The sequence below is a fragment of the Trachinotus anak genome, unplaced genomic scaffold (assembly GCF_046630095.1).
Source record: "Trachinotus anak isolate AG129_WGS33_773 ecotype Australia unplaced genomic scaffold, CSIRO_AGI_Tana_v1 ptg000004l, whole genome shotgun sequence".
In the NCBI taxonomy this organism is placed as follows: Eukaryota; Metazoa; Chordata; class Actinopteri; order Carangiformes; family Carangidae; genus Trachinotus; species Trachinotus anak.
Window position 1 is genome coordinate 14,618,072 of NW_027273855.1, and position 13,426 is coordinate 14,631,497.

The 13,426-nt window shown below is 41.4% G+C and overlaps 1 protein-coding gene across 1 annotated transcript; it reads left to right on the forward strand.

Moving 5' to 3' along the window:
- The first annotated feature begins 7,405 nt into the window (after positions 1–7,405).
- hoxc10a (homeobox C10a) lies at positions 7,406–12,442 on the forward strand. Its single transcript, XM_071476262.1, has 2 exons — positions 7,406–8,676; positions 10,618–12,442. The coding sequence occupies exons 1-2, from the start codon at positions 7,962–7,964 to the stop codon at positions 10,893–10,895; spliced, it is 993 nt and encodes a 330-aa protein (XP_071332363.1). The 5' UTR covers positions 7,406–7,961; the 3' UTR covers positions 10,896–12,442.
- The last annotated feature ends 984 nt before the right edge of the window (positions 12,443–13,426 follow it).

Below are 13,426 nucleotides of genomic sequence, written 5' to 3' on the forward strand. Positions count from 1 at the left end.
TTTGTGCTTTTTGTGCTGTCGTTATCACAGTTACCTTTACTGATGTACTTAGTCTTGAACAAGGGCAATGTTTACTGCTTACGCTTTGTCATGACTCAGAGCCTTTTGGAAATGGCAACCTCTCATAAATGTGTGTATAACCTAAAACCACTGGCCTGCATACATAAGGTGCACACCTCTGAATTGTGTTTATGGCTGGCTCATAGTGATACACACATTTGCTGTGGTAGATTTGGTGGCGATTGTGAAACCGAGGAGTACGCTAGTGTGGACGGGCCTACACTTGTCAGATTTTAGGGTAATTTCAGGTTACACCACCCCGAAAGATCATGTTTGAATAGTAGCAAGCGTGCTAAAGGAAGATAAAGCCCAGATCTTAGAAATGTAGAGAAGGAGAGTGGAATGATAACCTCTTTTAGTGCCCACTAAATGGAATCGCCACTCTTGTAGTCTAGACACTACCATAAAGACAGGGGCACTAAATGGCTATTTTTTTCTCTTAATTGCACCGTCTGTTCTTGGGGAATGGCGTTCACTTCCGCAGTAAATAGTAAACAAGCAAGACTGGATGTCCGAAGGGGGGGAAAAAACCTGCCAAGAGGTTTCGACATGAACTCGGTCTATGTAGTCTGCAACGTCAAACCAAACCCCAGCCCTTCTGCAAACAACTGTCATGTCCGCCATTCTTCTCATCTGAAAATTGGAAACTCAATGTAAATCCAGGATTTTTTTTTTAACCTAATGTAAGTTTAATTTTATATATATATATATATATATATATTTTTTTTTTTTCTTTTTCCCCAAACATTTGGCCTAAGAAAAATGTCGTGAAATTGTAATGTTTCCTGTCTCAGATATATCCAGGCTTTTACAATAATAGTCTATTTGTTTGAACTGACCCCAAACCTCAGCCTATTTCAACACATCAGTTATGAATAAATAATTATTGACTAATTGGGCCATATGTTAGACATATCTAGAGGGAAGGAAATCATAATTGGCATGCTCTTTTTTTCAAGTGTGTGTGTGTGTGTGTGTGTGTGTGTGTGTGTGTGTGTGTGTGTGTGTGTGTGTGTGTACCTTATGTAAGCGCGTGTGTATTTCCCGTGCACTCAACATATGTGCATGACGATTGCACGTGTGCATTAACTACAATTTATAATTAAATGTAGTCTTTGAACTTCAATAATGTCAAGGCCTTCACCTTTAACCCGCTGCAATAAAGTGGAATCAAGGAGCCCCTTTAGCCCGGAAATGTGTGCAGCGGCGGAATGGGCCAATGAGAGTGAGTGGGAACAGAAAATGGAATGTGTACAGAGACCAACTTTGACCCCTCGCATTAAACTACAGCAGGTAACTTTGCCAGCTTTAGCACGCCCAGTAAATACACTTTATTGTCCTTGTAAAATGTATACGTTTTCACGCATGAGGCGTTTTAAAACATGTTGGTATAAACTGTAGGCCTGTATTTGTATTCTCTAAAGAAAAAAAACATGTTGGTGTGTGGCTGTCGCAGCGTGCTTGTCGTAATGGGTGGTTCTTTAAGTGCCATCATGACGGTTTGTGCAGGGGTGTGTGAGTCCGTGGGAGTCAGTCCATCCTTTGATTCCTGACTTTAGATGTGACTCCTGCTCAGCTTGCTCTGCGTGGATCAAAGAGGTTTTACAATGCAGTTTTGCATGGTTGTGTTTTTACTTCTGAGTGTTTAGTTAAGGTTGGGGTCATTTTGGCTACAAGGCTGGGATAAAGGTTAAAGTTTTTGGTTGAAATTTAAATTATTTTAAGTTACAGAAACAAAAGAAAAAAGAAGAACGGACGGGGCGCTGCTCGATGCAGTTGTATCCACACTATTTCTACAGGCTACATGTATTAACAGGAACCGGGCATATATTTTCTCTACAGGGACTGAGATCTCAAAATCTCTGAGGCACAATTTGCATATGTCAGTGTATTATCAGGAAGGACAAGGGGAGGGGGGGCGTTTTGACAAAAGAAAGACGATGCACATTGGCGGAGATCAAGGCTATAGGAGCCCCCTCTTGCCACACCCACCAACCTTGGCCCTGGGACGGTGACGTGGGTAATTTGTAGGTTTCTCCAACACAGAACGTCACTAACTGAGTGCGCTGCAGAGGCTCTTGCAAATGTTGTCTATCAACCACACGGGGGCCAGGGGGGTCTCCCGGCCTCTGCGCTGTTTTGTTTCCTCAACGGGATCTCGAAAAGGTTTCCTGAGAGACGAGTGCTCCGGGGATTTTCAGAGTGGTAGCGTTGGGCCGAGGGACATCCTCCCTCGTGATGCGTTGTGTGACAGAGGGACTCCGCAGGAATGCAGCCTGTGTCATGGCTCAGTCTGGGCTGTGCACTTGGGTGTTGTGGTGAGGGAAAATGGCGGTGTGTTTGATGTAGATCAGGCGAATGAGGGCGCAGAAGATGCAGCCTGGTGCTATTAAAATGTGTAAGGAAAATTCATTTATTCAGCTACATAAAAAAAAAAAAAAAAAAAAAATCTGAGGAATTCCTTAAAAACAAACAAAAAAAAAATCCCTTTTTATCTGATGCTGTAAAACGATCTATTATATTATTTGATTTTCTTTTATTTGGGGAAATACCAAGGCCATAAACAATCAACGTTTTATTCCTGGGTCCAGGGCAGAGTGTGTTCCTATTTATTCTGAAAATTGTAAGATTATTCCCATAGGCCTATAAACCTAACTAAAATAGTATGGCAACGGAGGGACTGACAGCTCACTTAGCCTACAGTTATTGAATAATATAAAAACAAAATATTATTTTTCTTTTTATTGAAATTACATATTAGAAAAAAATTAACATCTTAGAGAAATACAAAACTTAGTGAATATAGGCCTGTAGAAAAAACCCGAAGTGTTCTCGTCAATTACGATTTTTTTAGATTCTCATTTCTCAATATCTTGTTGCGCAGTTCATCGGTCATGAATTCATTCATTTTTAGTGTGTTTTGCCTTGAATTGTGAAGTAAATGTAGGGGTAATCTATTTTTGTCTGCAAATAATAATCAAGGGATTATAGGCTATTGAATGGTTTTATACTACAGTGTACAACGCACATCTCAGCACCTATCCTGTTCTACGGGGCCATAAAACAGCTCGACGCTGTAAAACGAGCTCCTGCCATTGCTGCAACCAAATAACTCTCAAAACTCTTCAATTTACATGAGCGCAGGTGTAAGGTGCTATTTATTCATAACTGCCACCAATCTTAGTCTTTCTGCAATTTAAAGAAAGTTTGATGCGGCGGATGTGTGCATTTGGTGTGGTCGTCACTGGTAATAATGTAATAACCTAATACTGCTGTGCTTTGATGGCGGTTGCCACTTTGGCTTTTAATTAAGAACTTGCATGATTCTGGCACCATAAATTCGCAGTTGCTCATGGAGTGGACAGCAGCATGAAACAGGACACAAAGCAGAACCTCCTCACATCCAGCCAGAAAGATATTTCAAAGTAGCTGCCAGGAGCAAATTAGTTGTGTCGCCCCAGTGGCTCCACATTAGTACAATGAGGAAACCCGCTAGTTTGCCTTCTGTCCCACAGCATTCAACACCTATACCTGGCTGCTATATTATAACAGCCTCCAGGTTTGGAATCAATGGGACGGCAATTTAGCGGCGAAAGCGTTGGCTGTAGTTTAGACAAGTGTAAAGACCGTGGTAAAATACAGTCACAGTCAACTGTGTGTGTGTGTGTGTGTGTGTGTGTGTGTGTGTGTGTGTGTGTGTGTAGGCCAGGGTCGGTTACATATTAGCTAGGAGTGTATATTTGCATATATTTGTGACAATGTCCCTTAAGGTTTAGTGTGCATAAAAAAACCTACAGCATGTAGGCTACACATATTTAAAAAAAAAAAAAAAAGAATAAAACATTTCTTATCTGTAAACTATGCTCACCTCAAACTGAGTGTTTTCCGTTAAATTGTTTGACTTAACAACAAAGAAGGCTGGAAGCATCTGCAGAGAGTAAATCACCAAATTTGTAGGAATGTTTTATCGGGAAACAATGTTGCCTTCCATGTGTTTCCATGAGAGAAAATAGACCTGGAAACCTGGACAGTAAACAGCAACAGAGAGCGCATTTGTTATGGAAGCAGAAAGGTATGCATGCTCAGTGAAAGCTTCCCATTTTTGCCTTTTTTGTTCTTAATACTTCTTATATAGATCCAAATGTAGGGCTAGTGAGCACAATATACTCTATTATATCTAAAGTATGAAGTAGATGCACTTGTTTGCTACTCTCGCTTTCGTGTCATAATATTGTGAGTACTATACAATTTCATGTGATTGCGAGTGTTGCTGGCTCACGGCAATGTGCGCAATTCTATACTGACAGAAGTGTGATATCACAAAAACTAAAGCTACTCAGTCAAATCTGCGGCATCATGAACATAACACTTAGACATTGTTCAGTCTGTGACGTCACATGACTGAACTTATAACGTTGTTACACTCGTACATTCCAGTACACATTCGACTATGACGTCACAACATTCTGTTATTCTGTCAGGTATGTGACGTCCCCCACCCCCCCAAACACACACACACACACACACACACACACACACACACACACACACACACACCCTCCGGTTATGACATCAGAATACATATTGTACCGCGCTGTCAGATCTGTGAGACCACAATGTCAGGTCTGAGGCATCAGTGTTTCGGCATGTCTAGTAAAATAGAAGCGTTATTTAGAGCTCGCTGCTCCTTGCAAAGTTGTACTTGTGTAATTTCTTTTTATGTGCATGACTTTTTGTGCTAGGCTGAGTTGAAGGTAGCCTTCAGGCAAAGTTTGAATGTGTCATAAAGCAGATTTTTTTCGTGCGTGTCAGTGGTGCGAGTTGGGCTGTACATTAGGTGTGGTTATTAATATGTCCTAAGGCAGCATGAGACAGCCTGTGTGTGTAGATTAAAGAGAGATGGGGTGTGAAAATAATATCCTTAATAATTCTTTATTTCAGCATTTTCCTTGGGTGAAGAACAAATCATTCTTCAAACTGTATATTTTTCAGGAACTCCACAGAACTTGTAAGTCGTTGGCCCATGCCAGCTTCTAGTTTATATTATGAGCTTTCTGAGGCTTTCATCAACACAAGATGTTCTCCACACTCACGACCACGCTGTGACTCAGTGTATCGTCCACAAATGCAAAAATCACAAAAATTGAAGAGGCACGTTTTTCCATTCAACATCGCCGACCCGCAGCTGTGTTTCTGTTTTGCAGCCATGTAGGCCACATTTTCTTCGTAACAGTGGAGAATGTTGGGAATGGATAATGACCACAAAGACACTGATTGTCAATTATTGTGAATATTTATTTCACCGACATTGTATCACAGGCGAGCAGAGGTTTTGGTTTGTCCCGAAACACCGTTGCTCATATGCAAGTGCAGGCAGATATTCAGAGATATAGGAACAAACTTTGATGAAACATGTTGCCCTTGCCTTTGAAAGTGATTCTGAACTAAACACAAGGACAGACAGGCGCGCATGCACGACACGCACAAACCAAACTATAGAACACAAGCACTCCCGCCAGCCGTGGTTAACGATTTCAGCAAACATGTTAAACTGATATAGCCTGCATTAGTAGGCTAGTTTAAAGTTTACTAGATCTTTGGTAAGTTGCTGAGCTGATAAAAGGACCGATTTAATTGCCACTCTAGACAGCACTATTACTTAAAAACCAAAATGCTGATGCGACAGAGTTTTTTGGCAGTCCTGCGATATGTTATGTTGTTGCTTCAGTGAAAATTTTGTGGCAATTTTAAAAAGCGAAATTCTATTAATTACACCCATTAAACATAGCAAATTAGTTCTGTAGGTTGTATATTTTTTACATGAAAAAAATAAACCCACCACTTTATGTTTGACTTTATGCAATTTATTTTTGCATCAAATCTTTTGCAGTTGACTCTGGAGAAAGTAAAACTCAGGATTTCAAAAGACTCAGGATTTCATGAAGCTTCAGCAGCGGTGTTAGAATTTGTGTTCTTTAGTGTAGCTGCGGGACTGCAGCACAGATTATACAGGCACCACGCACCGCACATGAAGGAAGTTTTTGGAGTGAGAAATGAATTCATCGTGTGGATACGAGGATAACTTCATTGTATTAAAGTGCAAAATTCACCAAAAACAACTTACTCCGAGCTGTTCATTTCAAACTATGTTCGTCTCTGTCCAATGGGTATGAGATATGACAATAACGTTAGTGATTTTTAATTAAAATATTTTACGTGTATTTGTTAGTTTCAGCAGGCTATTATAACGAATGTAGCCTGCACATTTGAACATATTCACTGTATTCATATTTTGCAGTACTACCTTATAAATACCACTGGCTGGTCTCGGCTGCAGCACAGTTTTTGTTTACGTTGTTGCTTCTAACTTATATTTAAGAAACGTAAGTTTTTGAAGCGTTCTCCTCAGCTGCATAAATTTAAAACTATTACGCTAATGTTCAGAACATCCGAATCGTTTCGATGAGAAAATAACTGAGACAAATCAACCGTTTCTATAAATAAATAAATAAATAAATAATAATTTTAAAAAATGTGACAAGCGAGAGCTCCTCTGGTCCATAGTGAGAATAAAAACATTAGGGAAAACAAAAACGCCAGTAAGACTGTTCATTTCACATTCTGAATTCAACCTTAAAATCACATGAAGGGACACGAAACATCCTGAAAATAGTTGAGTGTACAATAACTCGGGTATGCAATGAATTATTCATAAGGCTGTAAGATGTTTTGTGTCAACAGTAAAACAAGAAAAAAGGAAAACAGGAAAAGAACAGTGTCCTTGACGTAATCCTGTATAAGATTAGTTTCCTGTTACACCACAATAATACATATCCTTGTAGGCCTACCATCCACTGGTGAACAGCTGGTTAATATTTTGTAACATTTCAAGCAGAGAATTTAAGAGCCAAGAGAGAGTTAACGCAATCTAGTTAAACTCGACTCATTTCTGGGATAACATGTTTGCTTTTGAACTAATTCTGGTGTAGTTCTGTTGGAGTAAAGTAATATGAAGAGAAATGCAAATAAATAACCCTCAGGTCAAAATAAAAGAGTAGGCCGAGCCACAATGTTTTCCTAATTGATACATGAAATGCGTCACTGTAATTTCTACATAGGGAGGTCAGTGAGACGCATTTCACAACATCTCTCAGTGTTTGATTCAGCAGGCCAAATGCAATAGAGAACATTTGATGTTTAGACTACTCCTCGACGTCAGTGGTTAAAATCTCTTCTACACTTTGACTCATTTTTGCACTTTAAAATTCTCAAGTAAATTCACGTCTGTTCTGATTTTCTTTTGAACAACACACCTGTGTACAGCTTACCTTGCTAAACTGGTGGCAACAACAAAGCAAATCGATGAAAACAAACAAAAAGAACTGACTCAGAATGCACTCTGGTCTTAGGACAAATCCTCGATGGCGTTATTTCCACAGCACTGGCGCCAAGACGAAAAGGGAAATCATGCGTTGACACCATTTCTTTCCATATCAGAAGTTCTGAATTTAAACAGAATTAAAAGTTCTCAGAAGTCACGTTGTAAGTGGCTTAAAAATCCCTGCTGCAGCAGTCGTCCTTTGTTCCTCCCTAGTGTGGGCCTGCTGTCCTGACCGGAGGGCGGTCGCTAGGTGGCGCTCTTGCTCCATCAAACCCCCCCTAGGTTTCCCAACTTGACCGCGCTGACGTCACGTCAGTCTGGAGCATCAAGGCCACTTCCACGCAGCTATTGGTCTGAAAATCACATGACATGTCTCCCAGCATCCATAATTATGTTACAGATATTTTTGCACCCCCCTCCAAAAGATGTCAGCATCCTACTGTCCTTGTTCTCCTAGAGAAATCCCGTAGTTCAGACCAGTGGAACATAGCAAACGATCACTGTGTTGTCAAATGCAAAAATGTCATGTCCGAATAACATAGCACCCGGTAACTTCCTGATGGATTCCTTAATGGGAGGATCATCTTCCTTCAGGGGTGAGGGTTATTCCAGCAACCCCGGAATGTACATCCACACAGCTGCAGAGTACGGATATTCAGTGATGAGAAACATTGGGAAGGTTGGACCATCTTCAATCTCCAAAAGAGACGAGGTTCCTGCGGGCGGTTTGCCGCTCAGCGGCTTCCAGGATGCGCCCTACCTGTCAACACAGCTGGCCACATGGACTCCAGGCTCCAAAACCAGTAGGGACGAACAACCTGTTGCCCAGTGTTTACAACCATGCTCGTTTCCAGCGGGTAACGTCAAAGAGGAGGCGTTTTGTTGCCTCTATCAGGATGACAGCAATAGAGGGAAACAGACAACAGAGTCGGCCACTTACATCCGGCTTGGGGACAATAGCTGTCGGCCTGAGCAAACTGCCGCCTCGTCCAGCGGCTGTTTCCAGGTGTACAACGGAGAGAGGCCGCAGCAGGATGGCCAGCAGTTCCCCTCCGGCTTCCCTCTGACCCACTTGGCGACATCTGTTGAATCAGCAGCAGAATCGACAATAAGTTGCAGCAAATCAGCGCAAGAGACAGCGAGAGAGCTTCCAAAGACAGATGAGAGTCAGAGCAGGAAGGAGGAGAAGGCCAAGAGTGACAGCTGTTCAGATAACTCGGACGGGGAATTAAAAGGTAGACTACTACTAAACCCCCCCACCCCCACCCCCCACCCCCTTCTCCTCCTCCCTAACACACATGTACACACACACACACACACACACACACACACGACTTGTGTACAGTTTCTCTAAAATATTCCGCGCCGGTATTATTTCTGTCAGTTTAGTGTGTGCAGGTTGTGTTGTGTCATGACCCAATAATGCAGACTTGTGTTTGATATCAGTCGTATGGGCTGTATGGGCATCTGACAGCCTCGCCTAGCAGGGGTTATGGTGCCCGTGGCATTTAACACCTTTCCATTAATGTGAGAATGTGAGATGGGCAGTTATCATTGAAATAAACACGCTCACACACACACACACACACACACACACACACACACACACACACAAACACACACACACAACTCCCTCACTTTCTCTCTCTCTCTCTCTCTCTTACATGGGTCATTTACATTGTGGGACGTAGCCATTTTCAACAGCACAATTTTACGCTTTAAAATTCTGGTACTGAGCCAATATAAAATTGTACGGGTTTGCTCCACAGATGAAAACCTCTTGTCACAATTCCCTGCCTTATTAAAAACCTCAGGGAACATTTGGCAGTATTATATTTGAGAATGCATTAACATAAAAACATTAACAGTTTTGTGCGGTCGACGCAATGGTAATTCAGGACAATTACAGTCCAGTTTTTACAGCATAATTATTTAAAGTGAAAAGTTCACGTTTGAGCACATTTGTTCTTTCTTTTACTTTACGCTGAAAGTGGCAGGTTGATAAGAATCAACCAATATAGTTTTTTTTCCCCATAAATGTTTATCATAAGTAAATATTGTAACTATTTGTTTATATTATTAAACGTTCATGATCGGTTGATTTTAAACATATTATTATTATTATTATTATTATTATGTCCCTAATAAATTCACGCCAACTCCAGTTATGTGGTTGCGCATCCCACATTTTTTTTTAGTTTGTTAGTAAGTTTAAAATTGCCTCCAGTTTGTTGTGTTATTTATGGGTTTAGCTAGTAGCTTCATACATTATGGCCATCAAGCTCTTTTCTTTTATTTTAATTTAATTGAAAGATAGGATAAGGCAATAGGACCATATCTTTGAGAGTGTTTGTGCGGGTGTGTGTGTGTGTGTATGTATATATGTGTGTGTGTGTGTGTGTGTGTGTGTGTTTGTGTTCTGTTAATCTCATATTACTAAATTAAATGTTTTGGTAATGATTAAATGTGGGCCACACATTGAGTGTTCACATTAAGGTAATTATTACTGTAACCTGCGTGTTTTCTGTGTGTGTGTGTGTGTGTGTGTGTGTGTGTGTGTGTGTGTGTGTGTGTGTGTGTGTTTGTGTATTTGTAACAGAGGCGTTACTCCCTTGAGTCCACAACCTAATCAAGGAATTAACTGAATGAGAGGCAGCGTGATTTTTCCCGCTATCACGACCTGCCTTGTTTCTTTGTCTTGATGTTTTTTCTAAGTCTAGCATTGCGCTACAGAGACTTCCTTTTGTTTAGGGATGAACCTCCAAAATATTAATTTGGCTCCGGTGTGCAAAGGTAATAAAATTTTATGGGAGTCTGAGGTCCAACCTAGACAAAAGAAGCGCTTACACACCCTAATTTGATTTGATCTAATTATAGCTGCACATCATACAAAAGCAATTTTTCGAGCAGTAGGAGTTGTAGCAAAAGGTGGGATGTTTGGCGTTGTTCATTTGTTCAAGTAAGAGTAACGGTGAGTCCACACCCAGGTAAATCTGTTCTTAGATGATGCTCATTGTGTTGTAGTTGCACAGTATTCAATGTGCATTTGAGAAATGGGCGTGTGCATAGCATCCAGTGCTGATGGAGGTTATGAAGCTGCATATGATCTCTACAGAGAAATGACTGCTCGGATTTGGCTGCAGTTGACCATTGTTGTATTTCTCTTGCTCCGGTAGATGATTTATCCGCGGAAAAGACAATGGGAAGCTGGTTAAAAGCCAAAAGTGGAAGGAAGAAGCGGTGTCCCTACACAAAGCACCAGACGCTGGAGCTGGAGAAGGAGTTCTTGTTCAACATGTATCTGTCTCGGGAGCGCCGCCTGGAGATCAGCCGGAGTATCAACCTGACCGACAGACAGGTCAAGATCTGGTTCCAAAACAGACGCATGAAGCTCAAGAAGCTCAACAGGGAGACCCGCGAAAGGGAGCAGAGTGTAGTTTACAACTATTCCTGAGGAGATTTTTTTACTCACACACACGTTCACACTTACACAAACACTCATACACACGCAAACACACACACACACACACACACACACACACACACACACACACACACGCATGCATTTGCATAGACATGACAGACACAAATACAGCAAATACAGAGAGACATGCATGTGTCATCCTGTAATGCATTAAATAATCGTATATCAGTTTTCTCTCTTTGCACACCACACACCCACACGCACATATACACGCACACACGGCGTGCCTTCCTGAATCAACTGTAATACGCTGCAACCTGCAGACTAGACTTGAGTTCCAGGTGAACACTTGCAGTAGCATTTGAACAATGAGGTTCTATTACCTCACAATGACAATTATACAACATGAACCAAACGAAAGGAGGAGGCAATCTCATGCAGTGTCTAAATAACCCGTGGCGTGGAAGCAGATTCTCTTTGCTGAGCTATAATGAATGTTTTGCCACCTGTGCAGCTTCTTCCCTGGTGTCTGTTGCTGTGGCATATCCGCGCTGTGTAATGTGCATGCACAAGATGATATTAAGCTATGTCATGGCAAACGATTCCAAAACAATAAAAGGGGGGAAACGGAAAGGTATGACCAACTTTGTCCTTCCCCTGGCATAGTGGTGAAAATGAGAGGGAGGGAGAGACACTGCGGATGAGAGAAGGAGATCATGGCAGTTTTAATAGAAGTGAGAGACCATAACGTTGATTTAAATATTATCCAGGTGACCACAGTAAGTCAAGGTCATAAAATTCTAATGTCAGGTTCGCCCTGGAAAGCGTTGGGGGTGGATTTTATGATCTGCAAATATAATGTGCTGCAGCAGTAAAGATGCGTTTAAAGGTGTGTGTGGAGGAGGGCTAATCCACATAGTAGAGACTGCAATGTGCAGGATCCATCCGATCCGCTGAGCCGCTGGGCTGCAAGCTGGAGCAGCCGCCTCCACCCGGGATAATGGAGCTTCATGGGAGCAGGAGATGAGAAAGATGGTGGATAAAGGGACAGCGACCGCGACGGCTGCAGGAACAATAATAACAACAAGCATCACGGCAAACACGTGGATAACTAAACAGGCCGGGGAGACGTCTGCAGGAGGCAAGTGAAGGTAGGACTCAGATTTACGTAATATTTACACGTCCAGTTTTGGAAAGTATGCCACATCTGTCAGGGAAGCTTGCTTGACAGCTCCCGTGGCACGCATGGTGCATGCCTGCTCACGTCGATATGAAGTTGTTAATCAGCGTGCTGCTGATTTTTCTTTTGTTTCGTTTTGTTTTTTTTCATGACTGGAAACAAAATGTTGGTTGCTGATGTTTTTTGGCATTGTGTTTCTGGATACCTACTGTGACTGAATTTTTAAGTTTGCTTATTTGGAACAGCTGATGACTGTGTTGTGCTGTGCTGCCACATATGGAATTAAAAGAATAACATATTAAGGCTGACACGGTTTTTTATGAGGTAACTAGTCAAGACATGCGTTGCTATCTAAGTTGTCTATAAACAATGTTATAAAAGTAGCAGGAGTGCAGCCTAGAAGACCATGTAGTGCGTTTTCTTGTGATGGTACTCGCCTTTTTCTCTTTGTGCTGGATAGTGTTAATCCTCACTTGGCTTTTGCATGCATTGTCCTTTCCATGGATTTTAAACCCTTTTTGCGCGAAGCTGAAGCGTGGTTTAGGTAGTTTCATGTTGTTGGGGTTGGCTTCCTGGCTCGGCAACAAGAAACTGCCTTGATTACGTCAGTTCGTCTTCATCAAGGGCACAATTTCCGCTGAATTACCCCCTATAGTCACTCAGGTCCCCGCAAATGGCATTGTAAATGAACTGAGCTGCAATACCTTGGACAGAGACGTTTTCTTTCTTTGCTGTTATTTTGTGGTGGGCTGTAAAACCTTCTGAGGCTCTTAGAAGGAGAATAGGTTGTAAACAACACGGGGTAAAGTTTTAGACTGCGTTGTATTGCATTTGTCATCAGCTGTCTGCTTAGGTTCAGTGGTTTCAGCTGCTTCATGATGATCTGAATAGATATATAGATGTCTCATATTTAGCTCTGACTCATGTATCTTACATATGAAGCTATGTGTATAACAGAAAATTGATTTAGTCTATGTGAGCAGTCCCCCTCCTTGTGCTGCTAATGCACGGCTGTCTGAAATGTTTTATTTTCCAATCTGAGTTTTATACTAAGAAGAAGCCTAATATTAAAGTATATGGCAATATGATCTAAACTGATGGGTACTTTGATAGCAAACGTTTTCCACAAACTTCGCCACACGTTAGAACACTTGTAGTCTGTATACCTCTTTCATTCCCGCAATCATGCACGTATAAATCACATTTTGCAAATTGAGGCCACTTTATTTTTTTGAGTGAAATTTCTGCAATTATCGTTTTATGCGTCAAATAGCTTAACTCGTTTATGTCACACTTTAATTCAGTTTATTTCTTGGCCCGTTAACGATGAAGCTACATCTGTTTACGCACAGCTCTCTTGTTTGGATTTAGCCTCAATTAG